Source organism: Dermacentor variabilis, chromosome 10, assembly GCF_050947875.1.
Source record: "Dermacentor variabilis isolate Ectoservices chromosome 10, ASM5094787v1, whole genome shotgun sequence".
Lineage (NCBI taxonomy): Eukaryota > Metazoa > Arthropoda > Arachnida > Ixodida > Ixodidae > Dermacentor > Dermacentor variabilis.
The window spans coordinates 63,948,417-63,968,997 of record NC_134577.1 but is presented as its reverse complement, the minus strand read 5'-3'; the positions used below and the strand labels follow the sequence as shown (position 1 = coordinate 63,968,997).

General features: G+C 48.6%; 1 protein-coding gene across 1 annotated transcript; it reads right to left on the bottom strand.

Annotated features, from left to right (window-relative positions):
- Positions 1–1,321: 1,321 nt before the first annotated feature.
- LOC142560635 (isocitrate dehydrogenase [NAD] subunit gamma, mitochondrial-like) lies at positions 1,322–7,516 on the bottom strand. Its single transcript, XM_075672859.1, has 3 exons — positions 7,071–7,516; positions 4,244–4,540; positions 1,322–2,018 (listed from the first exon to the last, which is right to left on the bottom strand). Exons 1-3 carry the CDS (start codon positions 7,308–7,310, stop codon positions 1,392–1,394), a joined length of 1,164 nt encoding a protein of 387 aa, XP_075528974.1. The 5' UTR covers positions 7,311–7,516; the 3' UTR covers positions 1,322–1,391.
- Between the last annotated feature and the right edge of the window lie 13,065 nt (positions 7,517–20,581).

The window sequence follows — 20,581 nt, the reverse complement described above, 5'->3', positions numbered from 1 at the left end:
TACTGGAATGCTGGAAAGGAGATACACAGCCCATCTTTCACGACTCGTGACGTCATAGCTTGCACGTTGTCACGGTCAGCACGTGGTCTTCTAGTTTCGCTAGCCAAGAGAAGGCTTTTGGCCGACTGGAACAGGCGTATATATGCAGTGTCCTCAATGCTTTTGGCTTTCCACAATCATTCGTTGATTTACTCAGAAATGCCTGCACTAGCGTACACCAGCACAGTGGCCCTTGCTGGGTGGGAAAGCGCCCCCATTCCGTGAAGTTCTTCAGGGATGTCCTTAATATCCTGTATTATTTGTCCTCACGCGGTCTTGAACAGTTTTTACGTGCTTTAGAGAGAGAGAGAGAGAGAGAGAGAGAGACACGTGTGTGGGTTCTTGCGCTTCCAGGCAAGGTTGCCAAGGCGACAGCATTCGCCGATGACATTACATTGTACCTTGCCGATGAAGATAGCCTGTCACATAGTTCACGTCTGCTCGTTGAGTATGGTACAATCTCGGGCGCTGCTCCCGATTTTTCAAGATGCCGAAATTTGTTCATTGGCTTTCCGGAATCTATATTTAGCTCACTTCGTCCTTATAAACAGACATAAGTTTTAATAGTTTAGGTTTGTGCATAATCATTGCGACACACATGACTGCATTTTGTTGACGGCTCTTGAAGAAATAAGGCAAAACACTGACAAGGCAAAACGTTTCGGCTATAATTTTTCTACAGAAATTGCTAGGGGGAAGCCTCGTTCACGACGGCATTCTTCGTAACGTACTACGCAGTTTCAAGGCCACGAAAATTCGCAACTTTCAAGTACTTTGAAATTTGATTTTATGTTACGACGCAATTGAAAACATTGTGACTGTCATCGCTTTTCTTTGGGCCTCGTGTGCTGCAATTTTCTACATTATCACCATTCATCGCAACGTACCCTTTATTACCAATGCGCAGCACCGATGAAAACTTGCTCAGGTTGGCCTTCCCCGCTTGGCGCCGAGCTTGGCATTCCAGCAGAGCTTTTGGCATGTCAGAACATGGAGCCTTTGTGCCAGTGCTATCTATCTCCCTAGCCGGCTCTCCTCTACTAGTGACGCGTCAAGGCGTTTTGAACGTGTCTGGTCATGCGCACTTTGTGTCTTCCTCCTCCTTCCAACGACGTGGCGACTACGACAGACCGGTACATTTGGCGTTCGGTGTTCGCTCGCGAGTTGTAATTAACCGCTCAGCTCTTTTGTTACCTCCCGCACCATCGCTGCAGCGAGCCCTCCAGGCCCGGACCTCGAGTCGCGCCACACCATTCAGATCCTGGTGGCTAACACCATGAAAAAAGAAGAACGTAGGTAACTGACTGTATTTAATGCTTTCACAGGCGGATCATCACCCGGCACTGTCCGCTCTACCGGGTGTTCTTCCGCACTTCCTCCACGATGCTGTCCACTACGTCAATCGTGGTGGCAGAGCCGCCGATGTCCTGCGTGTGTACCTTGTGCTCGTTGATCGTCTTGAGGATGGCGTCCCGGATGACGTACGCGTGGTCCATGAGCCCCAGGTGCTTGAGCATGTCGACCGCCGCGTACAGCGTGGCCACCGGGTTGGCCAGGTTCTTGCCGACCAGTGGCGTGCCCGTGTTCCTGGTGGCCGTCTCGAAGACGGCGAACTCGTCGCCGTAGTTTCGGCCCGAGGTGACGCCAGCGCCGCCGACCAGGCCGCACGTCAGGTTGACGACGATGTTGCCGTACAGGTTCGGGACGAGCACGACGTCGAACTGGGACGGGTTGGAGACGAGCTGCATGGAGCAGTTGTCGACGATCATGTCGTTCATCTCGATGTCCGGGTAGTCGCGCGCAACCTGTCGGCACGTCTCCAAGAAGAGGCCGTCCGAGAGCTTCATGATGTTGGCCTTGTGCACCACGGTGACCTTCTTGCGGCGGTGGGTGCGGGCGTACTCGAAGCCGTAGCGCGCGATCTGCTCGCTCTTGGTGCGAGTGATGACCTTGATGCTTTGAACCACGCCCTGGGTCACCTGCGCCACGTTCAGAAATTAAAAAAAAAACAAGACAAGACGCTGTGCTGAAAGGTGTTTTGCGACATGAACCCGGGATAAGGAAACTCAAGTGTAATTAGAGAAATTTAGTAAATATTTCTATTCTTAGTATTACCCCCACATAAGTTTTCCTTTTCGCCACTGCTGTGGATTTTGGACAGAGAAAATAATTTGAGCAGCATCCCAGTCACAAGATCGATTTTTCACAGTCGCAAGTTGTATGCGGTGGTCTAGTCGTTAAGCAAGCTTCTCGTAAGCGAGACGTCCTGGGCTCGAATCCCATGTAGTGCCGCCGGAAACCCACCGGTTTTTCTAATGGGTAGACATGTCCCGTGGCCTGGTGGTTAGCTGCTTGTGGGGGTTCATATCTCGAAAGGGGCCCACAGATATTTGTAGGCGCGGTCTCTAGGCGCCCCTTGTCCTACCACTGCTATAGACGTCGGTCCTCTCTGCTTTACGCTCACATACAAGCGCGTCGTATATATATATATATGATGACCCATGTGTGGACCCGAGCCACCGAAGACCCGAGCCACCAATTCTTCGAAATGGGTTGAAGATTCTACACAGTGGGGAACTGCATCAAGTCACTGATTCTTTACCGTGTTGCATGCGTTCTGCGAAAGAGCGGGTTGTTCATCACTGAAATTGTTCTTGTGTGCCATTTTCATGCTGCGTATATGCTTTTTAGTACCAGTTGTTTCCGTGAAGGCTTACGAGAATTCGCGATATGATCACTTACTTTTCAAAACACATAACTCAGAAATTGTGAGCGGACTACTTGTACACACATGCATCCAATATCCAAACTAATCAACATATTATTTAAAAAAAGCGTGATGTACTCAAAAGAGTGGCTTCGAAGCCAGTAAGTCCTTAACCCAGCCTCCTTACAAGTGTTCCCGAGATTAGCACAGTCTAGAGGCGTCAGTAGCCGTAATATAAGGCGAATCAGTGTCCTAGTCACTATACTGTTTCTCGGCGTCCGTGAGCCCGTGGGGACACGGTTTACCTGCAAGACTAATTCATTTCGCAGCACATGTACAATACGGACATATCAAAGTTCGTGCATGTGCTACGGTTGCCAGCATACAAACTCATTGAACAGGCGCTGGCTGCGACTCGTCGATCGCAACACGTAGATACAGACATTACTTCAAAGTGTGCGCTATAAAAAAACGGAGCCTCTATAATTAGGAATCGGCCCATGTGGTAACAATACAATTCTTGGTATCCGCCGTTGAAAATAGTGCGCTGACTAAAAGAATTGCATTGTCGCTCATACGCTCGTACGAAAGCGTAGCCCTAAGGTGATGAAGAGTGCTGTCGTGAGGTAATCACAGCCACAACGGCAAGGACTTCAGCAGGGGTTTACTCTATATGCTCGCGGCGCCCCATCATCATCATCATCATCATCATCATCATTATCATCATCATCATCATCATCATTTGGTTAATGTCTCGTACTAGCCTTACTTTGTCGCACGACATTTCATGGCGATACCTTTAGGCCTGGTTTTTGGACGGATACACGAACAGTCGAAAATCCGCAACTACAACCTATACTAATTGCCTTATTGTGCCGATTGGAGCATAATATGGTGGAAGCAACAACGTTGCAGTAATGCAATCAAGGTTTAATTTTTGCAGCTTTCAGCACGACGTCGTTAGCGCCCGTGCTTGCGCGCATGCGCACAAACCTACCTCGTGCTGGAGGCCGCTGTACTCTCCCTCGGTGTTCTAGCGTATGATGGAAGTAATGGAATCAATATTTCTTTTGCAACCTTCGGCGCGACGCTCGTTAGCGCCCGTGCGCACAAACCTACCTCGCGTTCGAGGCAGCTGTACTCTCCCTCGATGTTCTAGCTTATGATGGCAGTAATGCCATCAAGATTTAAAAATTTTTTTGCAGCCTTCGGCGCGACGCTCGTTAGCACCCGTGCGCAGAAACCTACCTTGTGCTCGAGGCAGCTGTACTCTCCCTCGGTGTTCTAGCGTATGATGGCAGTAATGCCATCAAGATTTAAATTTTTTTTGCAGCCTTTGGCGCGACGCTCGTTAGCACCCGTGCGCACAAACCTACCTCGTGCTCGAGGCAGCTGTACTCTCCCTCGGTGTTCTAGCGTATGATGGCAGTAATGCATCAATATTTTTTTTGCAGCCTTCGGCGCGACGCTCGTTAGCACCCGTGCGCACAAACCTACCTCGTGCTCGAGGCAGCTGTACTCGCCCTCGGTGTTCTGGCGTATGATGACCACGTCGACGTTCGGGTGTCGCGTCTTGATGGCCGGGTGGTTGCGGCAGTGCACCACGTTCACGTACAAGCCCAGCCGGTTGCGCAGCACCAGGTTGCGCGGCTCGACGGTCGGGCTGTACGAGCGCGTCTCAACGTTGCCCTTGATGGCGACGCCCGTGCGCCGGATGGACGTGATGGCGTAGTCCATGGACGCCGCGTCCTCGGAGTCCGCGGCTACAATCACCTTCTCGAAGTCCACCGGCACCTGCGACGAGGCGGGGCTCGTGGAAATGAGACCGAGCGTGGCCGAGTGTTTGCTTCGAAACGTTAGACGGTCAAATAAGTCATATTCGTTAACGAACAGCGCGACACCCCGCAGACGATGGACAAACAGGCAGATAACGCGAGCGCTGACTCACAACTAAACGGTTTTTTGCGCTGACAAGATCACACGTACACACACACAAAGCCACTTGGTGCATGCCAAACATGCAGGGAAATCAATGCAAATGTGCGTGAGGAACTCGTGCCATTATATCGGCAGGAAATAACTCCTTGTATGTTTGTATAATCGTGGCGGCGCAAGAAAGCATTTCCGTCTAGGTCAGCGCTTCTCCCGTCTGCATCTTCATCTGTTTCACGCTGTTCGTTTACGAAGAGGTTAACTTGCCGGCCCACCCAGCTTGCATTATTGATTCAAATCAATCAATCATTCAATTAATCACTTGCTTCCAATTATATTCTTTATTGGGGGAAACCCAGGTGAAAAGCAGTTAAGGCACCTTGAAGCTGCTTGAGGGGTCTCCTGACAATCAGCACGACAAACATATCGAGAATGAAATGCTTCAGCTCCCGTTGTCGGTGACCTTCAAGTGAACTTGGAAAAAATCAGAGCCGTTATCCGGGCACTCAAACGAAAACAAAACGAGATCATCCGGGCAACAAGACAAAATTCAAGAAAATGTGGTATCTGGCTCCCAGTCCTTTGTACCGGGTCACATTACATACTCTAGTTACTGCACAAACAGGTTACAAAAAATATTGATTCCGAGTTATTCCTAACGTTTGTTCACAATACCACTCAAGCTGTAACTCCTAGTACGCTGAAGTTTTATTTGTTATTTCCAATAGCGGACGTTCCAAAGGCCGATACAGGACACTCTATACACTTCACTCTCATCTTTTGGTGCTGAGACAGGGTTGCCTGTGGTCGGTTGAACGCCAGCGATGCTTGAGTTCCGCGGCGCGGGTTTCGCATCCCCTCGACAGATGGCGCCACGGTGCATGGCGCCTCCTTCAGGCGCTTTTCTTCTATCTGCGCCATGCGCTCTCTCTCCCTGAGGTCGTTCGCTGCCTGTGGTGACGCCTTCAGCCAATTTTTTCTTCTAGGTGGGCAGCGTCCATATGGACCGGTGCACAGTATGGCCTGGTGCGGTGGGAGGTGCCGTTGCGAACATGTACTACGCCTATCTTAAGATTGTGGCTAGTATAATCTTTAAACAATCTGCTTTGCCGGTTGCCATTTCATGGTTACATCTACTCTCGATTACGGGAGAGCCAGCAATCTTCTTTGTACATGTATTTCATTTGTCTAAGAGTACTACACTATAGGTATACCAGTCATTCTATTATTCTTCCAACAGGTTCTTTAAAATTCGCTTACGGCTGGTAGCGCAGTTCGGTCTTTTTCATGAGCAAGAATCGGGCATTACTTTAATCGCAACTTCGTTTGCTCTCATCACAATTTCATCTGCTGAATAACGAGGATTTCTAAGCGAAATATTGAATACTCAGTTTGTACAGCATAGGGGAAATTACTTGTACTTATTAAGTGAATTAATGAAATGATGAATTAATAAAAATGAAAGTGGGTGAACAAAGCTACAGATGGGATACGAACTTGAACGTTGCGAATCAAATCAAATCGCGATTCGCTCTTTAGTGTGAATACAGTTTTACATTCGCTCAGGTGGAGCATGGAACACGGACCCAACTTCTCCCCTATGTTTCGCGAGGGACCTCTCACAACACATATGGGGCGCGAAGAAGCGAATGACAGCGGTGAAGTCAGCTTGGAAGAGTTCGGAAAAAAAAAAAACACTGGCTTGGTGGAGCTGGTTTTTTTTTTTTTACGTCGCAAGTGAGATTCCTATTGTTCAGTATTACAGTAAAGGACATTTACCAACGCATCAATTCGGAGGCGAAATTGATCATTGAACATGAAGCAGTGGCGGTCATTCGTGTTGTTCGAGGCAAAAAAAAAAAAAAGCAAAAGAAGCCAACGTAATTCATTCTCCCGCACTGTATGCTTGTACACAAGCAATATATTCATCACACACATGACATCAACACAACATTTACACAAACTATAACACGGCATCTACATCACCTAACATACTATTAAAATTAATATAGAATTTCATAAACATCAACAAAGAATAAATTATGGGGTTTTGATTATGAGGCAAGCCGTAGTCTGGAGGACTCCGGAAATTTCGACCACCTGGGGTTCTTTAAGGAGCACCTAAATCTAAGCACACGGGTGTTTTCGCATTTCGCCCCCAACTAAACGCGGCCGCCGTGGCCAGGATTCGATCCCGCGACCTCGTGCTCAGCAGGCCAACACCACAGCCACTGAGCAACCAAGGAGGGTATAAACATCTACACATTTATCATTTACGCAAGGGTTTCTATCGAAGAACATTCGTGTCCACCAATTCACACTGCGCGCGATCAGCATTTTTTTTCTACAGGAAAAAAGAAAAAGAAAAAGAACGCCTTCGGGTTTCACCGACCTTCCCGTGGAAGAAGACTGTCTCGACGTGGTTCATCATCTCGGGCCCGATGCCGTGGCCGGGCAGCATGGTCACGAAGTAGCGGCCCCCGTACTTGGTCATCCTGTACGAGCGCCTCGACGCGAAACGCGTCGACGACCGGAGTCCGTGCTGCTCGCCGTCGACGCCGGCGGCCAGCAGCCGCCGTCGACACGCCGACCACGACGACGCGCGGAGTCTTTGCAGGCAGGACATCGCCATCTTTGCGGGCGTCCGGTCGGTTCGCTCCGTTCCCCGCCGTCGTCTTCCTCTTCCTTCGCGTCTCGCCCGTCGATACGGCGGCAACTTTCGCAACGCGCGCACCACAGGAACCGCTACTGCGTGACCCCTTTGCGTGTGACGTAAGGCGGCGTCGTTCGTGTTCCGCGGTTTCTCGAGAGGGAACGCTTGCCAGCGTCGTTCTTCAGACGCCAGTTCCGGCTCCGTGGAAGTTTTGCCGATGCGACGCGTTCTCTAAAGATCCTATATTTTTCTGCTCTAAAAAGCGAAAAAAAAAATTGGCAGTGGCTTAGCTTGGCTATGCCAGGATATACGTAGTGAAAGCTATGGCATAGCACGGTTAGCATTGGTTATTCTTTATTGGAAGTCTAGGTTAGTCTGGGTGTCTAGCTATGTTGCGGCGTTTAGCCAATCATTCGGCGCGCTGTTCGTCTGTTCGCTGTTCGTGTGTTTCCTGGGCACTTCGTTTCGTCTTCATCTCGTTCCGATGTCGATTCCAGGCCTCCTCCCCCTGCTTATCAGAATTGTCGCAGTCCATCTGCAGCCTCAACTGTGGTTGCGGCGCACGCGCGCTCTCCTTTTCAATCCTCCGACATGTTATCAGGCATGCGACGCAACTGGCGAAGCGAACGGAGGCGATCGCAACGACGAGGAAGGCGGTGTGACGTCATGTGCCTCCTCGGAGCACGGCCACGGCGAAATCGCAAATTCGCGGCCAGTAAAGCTTTCGCTTTAAAAAAATATCTAGGGAGTTTAGCCGTGCTCACCGAGTCAGAACACTGGGCAGTGGTTTGATCATGGCGCGTTGGTGCTCGAGATGCCGCCTGTAGATGGCGCCTCAATGCAGTGTGCCGCTGCTCCGCCTCCCGCTGCGTGGACTGCGTGGAGTATACCACTTTTGTCGGCGCCTGTACGCGCGACTCTGCGTTTGCATGCAGGCTCTCTAATACGCACGCTTAGCGCATTTTCTTAGTGTGGTGCACGCCCTCGAGAGAGTTCATGCCTCCGCCCATTAAATATGCAGGGCAAACCTTTCCGTTAGGTATCTCAGGTACAAAATGGCGGTCTGTCAAATCTGGTGGCAAGTGACGGAATAAACAGGGTAACGGTGCCGGCTACAGGACGAAAGAAATGAACGAACAAAGCGCTGGCGGTTCACTCCGCTTGTCCTTTCACGAGCGCTCATTCTGCTCTATTCGACTGTAACATGTATCGACCAGCCCAAACTTGAACCCTTTTGCAGCGGCAGAACTTTAGGAGAGATGTCACTACTTTAACCCCGCCACGCCCAAACATATTTCCACAAGAAAAGAAGAAACTTAGGACATGATAACATTTATCTCTGCTCACGGAGAGTACATTTGTTAAACATAAAAAAAATATCTGAAGTAAAATTACTTAGTAAATTAATTGGAACTTGGTTTACTGAGCTATCTACGACTGAAATTTTGCTCCAGCGTGCCAAAACTTACTATCATACTGGTTTTGAGTCAAGTTCAGCTGCGAGTGGCGCTTAGGTACATTTCCTTCTACCGTGTTTGAATGTCCGGTAACGCAACGTGCTACTACCGTAGATGCGAGGAAACCACTGGGCACCTGTTGGGTATTGGACCTCGCTGCGACGTCCAACGCCCTCTCTCTCCGGAGAGCTCTAAACCTGCTGGACTCGAACACCATTTTCCGAGCCAAGGGTACTCCGGCTCCGGCACGGAAGAACGCCGGGAAGGAATTTCGCTTGCGGAGGCTAGATGGGGCAAGCAGAGGGTGTCTGTCTTGGCGGTGACGCTCGCCTCCTGAAATCATGGGTTCGCGGTGCTGAAATATTTCCATCTCGTCACGCGCTCTCCGACCCGCGGCAGAAGAGGCGGAGGCCGCACCCACCAACTATTCGGCCATATTACAACACTACAGGCTCGAGCGTCGGGTGTACTCTCCACCGCACGCAGAACTCGGCAGAGAAGAAAGCATGATCCGAAGACGGCTTACAAAGTAACACGCGCACTCACGGAACGACAACGCACCGCCTCTACCCGACGCTACACGGTTACCTCTGCCCACTCTGCAACGTACCCGACACCCTGGCACACTTGCTCCTGGAATGCCCGTCGCAGGAAGGCAGCGAAACGCAACCAGAAGCGGATGCGAAACCAGCGCAACAAGCAAACTAAGACCACCTATTCGAAACCTGGTAGGCCAAGCTCGCCCTCGGGGAACTGGAAGAGCAACCACAACTCGTCGCCAGGACCAAGAGGGCATTCGAAGCCAGAGGATTCCTGGACTAAGGAGCCTTCCCACCTTAGGGTGATACCGGGCCTCACTCAGGACACTGTTTCGAATAATAAGCGTTTCTTACTCTCTCTCTCTCTCGACTATGAATGAACTAATTTGAAAAAATTACTGTGGCAGAACAACCCTTAAAGGGCACGTAACAATTTCCAGCGTATGACCAACATTTTTTTTTATGTGGCATGATGAAGCGCCGTTTAAAGATAAGAATCTAGAAAGTACACTTCACTCCCGCACAGAACCACCGATGTGTCACTGATACCCATTTATCATTTTTTTCTTCTTGATGTTCTATCGCGACTCTTCCGTAGCACTTTGCACTTGTTTAATCTCTCCTTAAGCGTACTTTTTAAAAAAAGGAAGGATGGAATTGGGGAACGCTGCAATAGCTGGCTGGACCTCGTAACTCGAAGAAAAAAAAAAGCTTTCGCGTTACAACACGCGATTTCAGAATCGCTTACGTATGAACTAGCTTGGCGCCACTGCAGATAAGCATGTGCCATTGGTCGAAGAGAAAAAGCTTTAAATAACCACGTGCGCAAAAACCGACAGCGGAGTTGGCGACACCGATTATGGTGGCCCACGGCCTCACCATGCTCGCTCTGAACGAATAGGCAATCCACAAAACTGAAAATTGATGATGATGATGATGATGAAGATGATGATGATGATGATGAAGAAGAAGAAGAAGATGATGATGATGATGGTGGTGGTGGTGGTGGTGTATCGGGTTTTGTGGTGCACAAAAAGCAAAGGGCCAGTGTATAACTAATGATGCCCTGAATTCATTTCGCAACTCACTGGCGCAAGTTCAGTGGGATGACATTGGCATTGCTAGTGACGCAAACGAGGCTTACAATGAGTTTTTCGAAGTATTCAAACAGCTCTACTATTCGTGCTTTCCATTAAAAGTGCGTGGATCAAAACGTAAAACTCGCAAACCTTGGGTAGCTTCTGAGTTACGCCAAGAAATTAAAATGAAAAACAAGCTTTACAAAATCTTCTTACATTCACGTTCAACAGATTACCTGCGTATGTTTAGGAAATACAGGAATGGGTTAACAAAAAAAAAAAAAAAGAAAAGAAACTACGCCAGGCACGCGCGGAATACTACCATACGTTACCTGAAGCCAAAAATGGTCGACACGATTTGCTGTGGTCAAGATTAAATTGCCTACTGAGACGTGAACAACGACAAGCTGCCCCAAGTACGCTAAAGCTAGATAATAAAGATATATCTGGAGAAGAGCTAGCAGATGCCTTTAACAGCTTCTTTACAACCCTAGCTCATAGCAACCCGCCCGGTGATTCTAATAAATACATTAATTGTTACATTAATGATACGATATTTATGAACCCGGTTACAACAGAAGAAGTTATATCAGTAATACAATACCTTAATAACAGCCGTAGCTATGACATTGACGGTATTCAAGTAAGGCCTGTGAAGCATGTTGTAGGAGTCATTGCGCCTGTTATTGCAGATATATTTAACTTACGCTGAGCTACCTGCACATTTCCTAATAAAATGCAAATGGCTAAAGTAACGGTTCTGTATAAGAAAGGAGACCGCAATGATTTAGGAAATTATAGACCAGATCTATACTCCCAATCTTCTCAAATGCTTTTGAGAAAGTTCTGTATACTAGGGTTGTCTAGTTCTATTAATAAGCATGCTCTTCTGTCACCGAATCAATTTGGGTTTTGTAAAAATAAATCTGCCGAGTTAGCACTACTCTAGCAAGATGAATACATACTAACACAGCTTGAAAAAGAAAGCCTTCGTTATTGGTGTCTTCGTGGACTTCTCGAAGGCATTCGACTTAGTGAACCACACTATACTCCTGAATAACTTAGAGCGTTATGGCTTTCGGGGACAGGCTCAAATGCTTCTTATCATATTTATCACATAGAAAACAGGCTGTCTGCATAGACAATATGACATCTGAACTAAAATCTGTTATTTCTGGCGTTCCACAGGGAAGTATATTGGGACCATTACTATTTAATATGTACCTTAATCATATCTCCAACATTAACTCCACTGCTAAATTTATTATCTACGCTGATGACACTAGCTTTTTTTTTTTGCTGGAAATGATTTAGATCGTCTTGTTCGGGAATGCAGTGACACTATGACGAGTTACAAAAATGGTTCGAATCCAATTGCATGCGTATAATTGAAAAGAACACACAAGCTGACATATATTCCGCCCTGAAAATAAACCAGTTCCCTTCTCCCTCGAGATTAAGCTAAATTCACGACGTATAGATGTGGCTGGGCAATTTAAATGCCCCGGAGTAGTTGTTTTCCTCCTGTATGTCTTCGGAACATCACGTGGACCATATCACAACGAAACTGGCTCAAATAACTGGGGTCGTAGGTCGGCTCAGATACGTTCTTCCAAGGCCAGTAAAATTACTCCTGTATAATTCCCTTTTTTACTCCTATTTAAACTATTGTCATTTAGTGTGGGGCACAGCCACAATTAGCTGTCTTTAGCGCATCTACATTTTGCAGAAGACGTTCCTTCGTCATGTTCACAATGTCCCCTGGGGCTCACCGAGCGTGGATTTCTTTCTGCAAAGTAGTGTGCTGGAGATCCATCACTTGTACAAATACCGCTTAAGTGTCCGGCTTAAACTGGAAATACAGAGAAATGTAAACCACATACCTTACCTTGCTGATTTACGTACCCGAGAAGCAACCTACAAGACAAGGTATGCGGAGAATTGGGCAGTGCCGACCCCTCGAATAAATTCCGGTAGAGAACGCCTACAATTCACTCTTCCTTCCCTCTTAAATGCTTATGTATATAATAATTATGATCTCTTCAGTGCGTCAAACAGTGCCTTGCGTGCTATGTATGTTACTATGTAGGTTGTGTTTTTCTTTGCAGTGAATATTGTTTAAATATTGTATAATTGTGCTATGTTTTATTTTGCACTTGTTCATTATTATATAACTGGTGTTAGACTGCAATTACCTTTGTTTTAAAAGCCTTGCTGTGAAGCCACTGCCAAGCGAAAGGGGGCTGCGGCTCGGTCAAGCTGTTTCTGACAGCTTTTTCTGCACCTCCGCTGTCTGTATTTGTACAAGGCAGAAATAAAGAATTTGAATTTGATTGGCCAATGATGGACAAAGAGCGCCAGGTAATGATGTGATGTAGTCAATGGAGCGGTCAATAAGAAACGGTATTTGTGACAGGGCTGTACAGTGGCCCAAAATATTCGCTGTATATAACATATACTGCGCTGTTTATCTATTAAAGCTACAGTGGTGTTATGTGATGTGTGCTAAGAGCATAAAAGATAAGTCATGAAGCCTGATAGACTGAAGGATGAGCGCCAGTAGCACTACTGCTAATCACCACCCTTAACCAGAAGGGCATGGAGGCAAGTACCTCCATGCCCAGCTGCTAAAGATGGGATGATCCCCACCAGTCAGCGAGAAATTGATTGCGCCATGTATGTATGCCCTATCCTGAGTCGACAAAATAGAACACCAGTTCGTTGAGTTTTTATTCCGGAGGGCGAAAATGCTAACTGCGGCTTGATAACACGGGGTTTTTTAAGAGTTTCATTGTCCCAAAAACGTTGCCAATATCCCCTCATTTTCTTGCGTATGAAAGGCTTTCAATCTATGGCAGGAACAGCTATTGAAGAATTGCTTGTTTTTGTCGTTATTGATGTGGCGATATGGTCGGCAAGTATATTACGCTCGATGCTTCTATGGCCAGGCACCCGGCATATCACGATGCGCTGATGACATACATACATATTGACGAAAACGAATAGAGATCCGTAAGTACAAGGCTTTTGATATTTTGTAGAAAGATTAAAGCTTCATCGACGCTTAATGAATCGGTGAATATAAGTGCATATTGTAGTTTTAATTGCGTCATGTGTTTTGCAGCCGTCAACAGAGCATAGGCCTCAGACGTGAATATGCTTATTTCCGGGTAGAGAACGTCGGATTTCGAGAAGGATGGACCGACTGTACCACAAGAAACGCCAACATGCAACTGATGCATCAGTATAAAATTCAGGACACGAGTGCTTAAGTTCGCCGGAAATACATGCGGATGTACCACTCAGGAGCACTCTTTGTTAATGCTAGAAATTATGTGTCCCATTCTAAAATGTTGTCACTACCATGATGGCAGTAGCTTCGCTCGAGCCATCAGACAATGTTCGAGGATTGCGACACCCATTTATACATAGAGTCCTTATTCACACTGAAATATGCTCTCTTAGCAAGGGCCAATAACAGAATAATGCAGTACATGTTATATCGTTAACGGATGTGTGTGGAAATATGTGAAACTGCTGTTAGTTCCTCGCAGGTGAAGGCACCACTCATTAGATTAAACGTGTAGACTCTCAATAAGGCTTGCTTTATAAGGCGCCTGTGGCCATACGGATACCCAAATGGTGGACGGCATCCAGCAGCTTTAACGCGCTTGGCGGGGGGGGGGGGGGGGGGGGGGGGGGCTGAGTGCGTTAAAATCCAAACCTCATGTGCTCGGGTACCTGGTGTCGCCACACATCAAACGCCTGCTACCACAGACGCCCCTGCGGGGAAAACTAAAAATTAAAGGTTGAAACACGCTTTCCCTGTCTTTTACATCGCCAGAAAAGACAAAGATGTAGCGATACAAGCACTCTGTTTTAATATGGTGCCGCTACTTTCAGCGTTTCGAGCCAAAGTCGAGACAAATCGTTATGCATGATATGCGACGTCCGGACAGCAGACCTGTTGAAATGCTTAAATTGGTTCGGTGCGAAGTAACAGAATTAAATATTGCTCCAGCATGCTGCTGCGCCTTGTTAACGATGATTGCTTTTTCTTTTTTGACCTTTTAACATGTGACATGACCAAACAGCCAGATTCATGGCTAACGGAACGTGGGTGTTCTGCTAAGTGAGATGTCCACGCCTCTATTTATTAAACAATAAACTAATAGTAAGCGCGCCTTTCTAACGGTTGCAGAGCCTTCCCGTAGCAACCGCTGACCTTGTATAGGTAGCGTGCATGTACAGTGACTGTCCCTCTCTTCTACAGCCCAGGCGAGTGACGCAGTAAAGTACGGTAACTATACTGAAGCTGACACTGCCTATACCACCGTCGTTACCTAACGCTGGCGAAACGCATGAAAGGATCTTTGTTATCCACCGCGGCGAGTATTATAGCTTTTCTAATGCCCTAAATCTAATACCAACTAGCATGGTGTTGAACTCTTTTGCAGACCACCAGGGCAGTGGCATAGCCAGGAACATTTTTTTTTGGTATAGAAGGGGGGGGGGGGGGGCGGGCAGACGAGAGGTTGAGAGGGAGGCTGGGTAGGCGGCATTCTGGTGTACAGAAATTTCGTAAGTGGGGTGAAGGGGGTACATGTGCCCGCAGTGCCCCCCCCCCCCCCCCCCCCACCACACACACACTCCGCTTCCCTTTAGCTACGACCCTGCCTTTGGGATTTGTGTACCTCAATGCACGGTACACGAGTGTTTATCCGCATTCCGCCTCCATCGCAATGCGGCCGCCGCAGCCCCACGTGCGACCTCCCTCTGAGCAACATATTAAACAAGAAGAGCGCCGAGGTTTAGGCGACGCTGTGGAACATTCGCACGTGGAGTGCGGTGACAAAGTTGTCTGTCAGAATGGAATCGACTACCCGTCGTCTCCGAGAATGGCGCTTTTTTTTTTTTTTGCCTTCCTATGTAGAATTTACGGCGTCGGTTTTCCTTACGTTTAAGAAAACGTACATCCCACAGCCACTCTCTCGCTCTCTCTCTCCTCGGAATCGCCGTAGAGTACACACACTACTGACTAATTCTGGACGAAACAGGTAATTTATTGCATCCAAACATGGCTATTAAACATAAGGGACCCCGTGATGCCACGCCTGTGCAACATTTGAGCGCGAACGATTCAGTGGTTGAATCTGAAGCGCCTTTTGCACCTGTATCTCATATATAGAAGCAACGTTTGGCACGATATGCCCTTTTGGGTCTCCTTTGAATAGTCGGATGCCTCGTATACGTACGCCGCGAAGAAATCCGCCTTCTTTCAGAGACGGCCGATTGCCGCAACCTTTGCGGCCGAAAGTATACGTGTGCCACTGGCAGAACAGCCGAACACATTGAAGAGTGGTCGTCTAAAGCTCGCGTCGGCAACGCCTTTTACTCGTGCTCGAGAGACGCTCTTTGCCGCAGTAGCTCGAGCTGCCGAACTTGCGACGGTGGACGCTAAGGCGCAGTGACGACCCAACTCCGGTCTCGCGCAGTTTGTTAAGTTCGGAAAGCGAGCAGGGACTACCTCCTCCACCCCCTCCCCGGCCCCCGCCGCACGCAATGGGCTCTAGCTACCTTTTGAACGAGGAACTCTCAAAAGCGCTTTAATGGCCAAGACGCTTTTACGAGTACGGGAAGGCCTGTGCCGTCCGCACCTCTCCTTTCGAAAAAAGAAAAAGAAAGCAAGAAAGAAGGAAAGAAGGAATAAAGCAAAGAAAACGCGCGGTGACGTATTTTAGCCCCCCCCCCCCCCCTGCCTCCCCGAGCGGCTTACAAAGAAGCCACAGTGGATCGCGGACGAAGCACGGTGTCCTCCTTTGGCGAACTTGGAAGGACAGTGCTCGGCCCCCAGACGGCGGTCGTTAATTTCTTTATCCCCTCAAAAAAACGCGGGTGCAGAACATGGGTGTAGAACACGAGTGTTCGCTTGTCGGCGACGCGACTCACAAGGCTGGGCCGTTGCGTTTTACGGCCTCAAAATCTCGACGTTTTCTCCACGTCCCGCAAGTCTTGCCGCGAGCGATGAACCGCCGTAGTCGAAACGTTTCCACGAACGGGACTCACTGGAACGGGACTCACTGGAAAGGGACTCACTGGAAAGGGACTTGCTTTTCGGCGATAGGAGAGCTCGGTTGCGGCTGTTTGGCGTTTCAGGAGCACTTGAGGACGAGCTTCGCCTTACGACATATCGGCCCGGCGCCTACTAAAAGTCGCGGTCGGAAAAACGAGTGGGAGTGGGATCCTCGCTCGCTGAGCACTCACTTGCACATTTTACCTGTCCGATGAAACGGGCAGCCCATTTTCCCTCGGGTCCTCTTGAGCTGCGTTAGGCTGTAAAATACTAGGCTGAGAAGAACTACGGGGGACGGCGTTACAAAAGGAGTGTTTTCCATGACAAAAAACGCGCCGGCTATAGCTCGGTGCCGAGCACAGCCAGTGCTTCCCGGGATTCCGCGTGAGCACTTTGTCTTACAAATTTATTTATAATTTTAACGCAGGGTGCTTGCGCGAATTGTTTTCCCCAGAAACGTTGAATTTCGTGTCAGAGCCGACTTCTCACGGGTAGTGCTCGCTTGCAATTCGCCCTTCGTGCTGTTCATCTTTAAAAAAAATATAGAAATAATTTAAGTAAATGTTCAACGTTCTTGAGAAAAAAAAAGGGAGGGTTCCGTACCCTGACTGCATGTCCCGTGTGCTTAAACAGGGGAAACCACGTACGGTCAACAATTAAGTTTGCCCTTGACGTCATTGTCACGTAACTGTGTTCGAACATATTTGGACAAGCTCTTTTTTTTTTTTCAGACGACAGTAAACGCAACATATTGTTCCGAGGAACTATCTTGCCTTTTTCAACTCTCTACCTCATCCCTGAGCTCGCCTGGCGATTGTAGGCTTTCGAACAAACTGATCAAGCGAGCATGTATACAATAATAATACATTATACACGAGACCCTCTTTTGTCCTTTGTTTAAATATGCGCCTAACTTACATTCCAGCATAGAACGGTCCCGCTTGCTTTGTGGGTGCTAGTACCGCTGTTTACCGCGGTGATTCTTCGGGCCTGTGACGGAACGCTTCCGTCGCGTACGTCACGACGTGGTTATGATGACGTCACCGATATAGTGACACGCGTGTGGCGTCGCCTCTGTGGAGCGAGGACGTTTTCTTGCTTACAGGTTAATCCCAACGCAGTGCGTCGCGCAAGAACATTTGACGAAGGCAGTTACGTCCATAGTATGTCCTTCCACTTTCATCGCGTTTTCGGATTATGTGCACATGAGTACGTCATCGTGGAACAATTTCAGTAGCGTTTAAGCCAAAACAACTTCAGCATTGCTTGTGCTTCAGAGAAAATCCCGACTGGCATGACACTTTAGATAGAAGCATATGGACGAAACATTCTGTGCACAGGCCTTAACGTCGAAACATTGTGTGTATCGGGGTTCAAGTAGCAATGAAGCGGTTCTCGTAAATGTGAGCGAACGTGTACGTCCGTGCCCGGTAAGACACTCGTGTGGGCAGCGAAGACTCTTCAAGACAGCGAGAAAACATCGAAGAAACGCACCATAAACGATTGAGGGACCACCCACTGCAGAGCGGAGGAGCTACCTATGCTCGTACGCTCTGATGCATGAGGTTTACTCTCTCTCTCTCTCTCTTTCTAAGCATGAGGTTCTAAGCGTGGAGGGCCAGCGTACAGCGATCCCTGAGAAAGAACGGGTGCCGCGATTGACGAGCAGGCGCGGCCTTGTCTTGAGCATGCGCAGACAACTTTTGTGTCTCCCTTATTTTCCGCCACAGTCGGCGTTTGTGTTGTCCTTTATGTTCCTACGTGTGTTCGTGTAAGGGCGGCTGACTTTTTACGCCATACGCCTTTACAGCACGAAAACATTGAAGGGCGTCGACTCGGTATCCCAATTTCAAGTGATTAAGAGAGGCAAAGTCCCTGTGCATTTATCACTGCGTCTATCCTATCCAACTAAGTAGGGAAGAGGACGAGGCCCCGCCCTGTTTGTCGCAAGGGGATCCCCTCCGTTTCTACTCAAAAAGGAGGTAGCCACGTGACGTAATTCCCGCAAGGAGGCCAACACCGCCGGCTGGGGTGTTAACCGGGTGCTCTGCTAGCGCTTGTGAGGCCACTGAATGGGAACAAAACTGTAAGCGTTCACAAATGCGGAACCACACCTGCAAAAGCAAGGCGGCATCCCACCTGAATAGGAATACATACTCACTCTAGGCCATCATTCTATGCTCCATTTGCATTTGCTGTGAGCTTTTCAAGTTCAAAAAGAAATTCAAGTTGAATTCACTACGGTACACAATGGCTGACCAAATTTATTTATTTATTTATTTATTTATTTATTTCCCGTACTTTCAAGGCCGGAAAGCGTTACAGAAAGGAGTGGATCGAAAACAAAAGTAATGCAGTAAAAATACAAACGAAAAGTATTAACAAAAATATTAACAAAAGGCATTCTGAACAGCGGTCTTGAAGTTGGTAGAGTCGGTGATGAGAGCGATTGATGCAGGAAGGCGATTCCAGTCCGTGCTTGTCCTAGGGATGAATGAGTCACTGTGCCGGTTTGTACGGCACAATGGCACCCCGACTTTAAGGCTGTGCTCAGTGCGGGCCGAAATATAAGAGGGAGGGGCAAGAAGGATTCCCTTTAAAGGGGGGTTCAAATGAAAAAAAAAAACTTTGTGAAAAAGGGAGAGACGGGAACATATGCGGCGTCACGAAAGATCAGGTTGGTTAAGAGTTCGTTTTATTGAAAAGATACTTGCATAGCGAGAATAATTTGAGAATGGCACCTTAGGCTCAAAAGAAGGGAGCCTACCGCTGTTCCTAATACGAAAGAACGTCGCTGCTAGAGGCACATGAGTATAATCAGATTTAGAGCTTTCCGAACAGGAAGCGCTTTAGTTATGCAGTTTAAACATTCAAATTTATTGGCTTTAGGATTGGATTTAGCCTTCATCCTAATACAGCTGTCGTTATTCTATAGGCGTGGAAGAGAACCTTTGCTGGCTCCCCTCTGTGCTCGCGCCCTATGCTTTACTGGGAACGTGTGCACTATGCGTACGGTATGAGGCTGTCAGAAAGTTCGGGAGGGGATCCTGGCTACCCGTCATCACCTGGGCAGAGGGTGCCAACTCTACCCACTCAGCGCGGATCTTGTCGTGCTCGGTCAAAAGCAGCCGCGCTGACAGCTCGAAAAAGAGCAGCCGAGGCCAAAAGGTCGCGCGCGCGCGCGCGTGATTCTCCCGCGCCCACGAAAAGGAAGACGGGAAACCAAATCGTCGCCCGCTATGCGAACGCTCGCGAGGCAGGCGACGCGTGGCACCTCATTAGTGCCCGCCGGGTTTCACACCTCGAGGGGGAGGGTTCTGCAGTGGCATATGGCTCGAGTCTGTTGACGTGCCCGCCATAGAAGGGGCCTGGGCGACGCCAGCTACGGATTCATCGAGATAACTCAGTCTGCGAACGTGAAAGCGGGCCCACGAGGAAGACGCGCAACCGAAAAAGAAAGAAAGCTAAAGAGAGAATGAAGAGGGTGTCGAAAGAAAAAAGGAGTCCGATAAAAGACTGTGCATCTCCAACCATGCGGGCCTTCTTCAAAGGGCACCTACCGGATTGCGGTTTCAGGCTAAGAGAGCTCCGTGTTTGCGCGTCTCCGTTTCGGAAGGTCTTGCTGCAGATCGCGCCCTGCTCGCATATTCAAGTTTACCCTTCCTGAAGAGCAAATAAATAAAGCAAAGAAAAAAAAAACCCCGGCAAACTGACAAGACGCGCTGGGCTCGCGCATACGTATTCACGCGTAGGCCACGTGACTCGAATCTGGAGTGCGGACAGGCTCGTGGCGGAAGACGCCGCAAAGAAAGGGGGAGTGAGAGTGGCAGTGTCTTTCTTACACCGGGGGCCTCTTACACTCATCGACCGTCACGTCTCCCCCTTTGACCGTCCGCATTTACGAGTAGCGCGCATTCGAGGCCCTCGTGGTTCTTTTCACGGCCGGCGCCGGAACTGTCTCTGCAAAGAAGGGCGATCTCTGGCAGCTTGCGCGAGGCTGCCGCTAGCCGGGGCCGGGTGAAAGGAGCCAAGATGGAGGGACAGATTCAAATGAGCGAAGGAGAGAGCGCGAACGCGCGAAGCGAATGCAGGAAAGAGGTGG

Bases quoted from the DNA above. Each gene is read 5' to 3' on its own strand.
- LOC142560635 (XM_075672859.1), bottom strand. From the start codon at position 7,310: ATGGCGATGTCCTGCCTGCAAAGACTCCGCGCGTCGTCGTGGTCGGCG. The intron at 4,541-7,070 runs GTCGGTGAAACC...GCCTCGTCGCAG, and splicing joins CAGTCTTCTTCCACGGGAAG to GTGCCGGTGGACTTCGAGAA. The intron at 2,019-4,243 runs GTAGGTTTGTGC...AACGTGGCGCAG, and splicing joins ACAGCTGCCTCGAGCACGAG to GTGACCCAGGGCGTGGTTCA.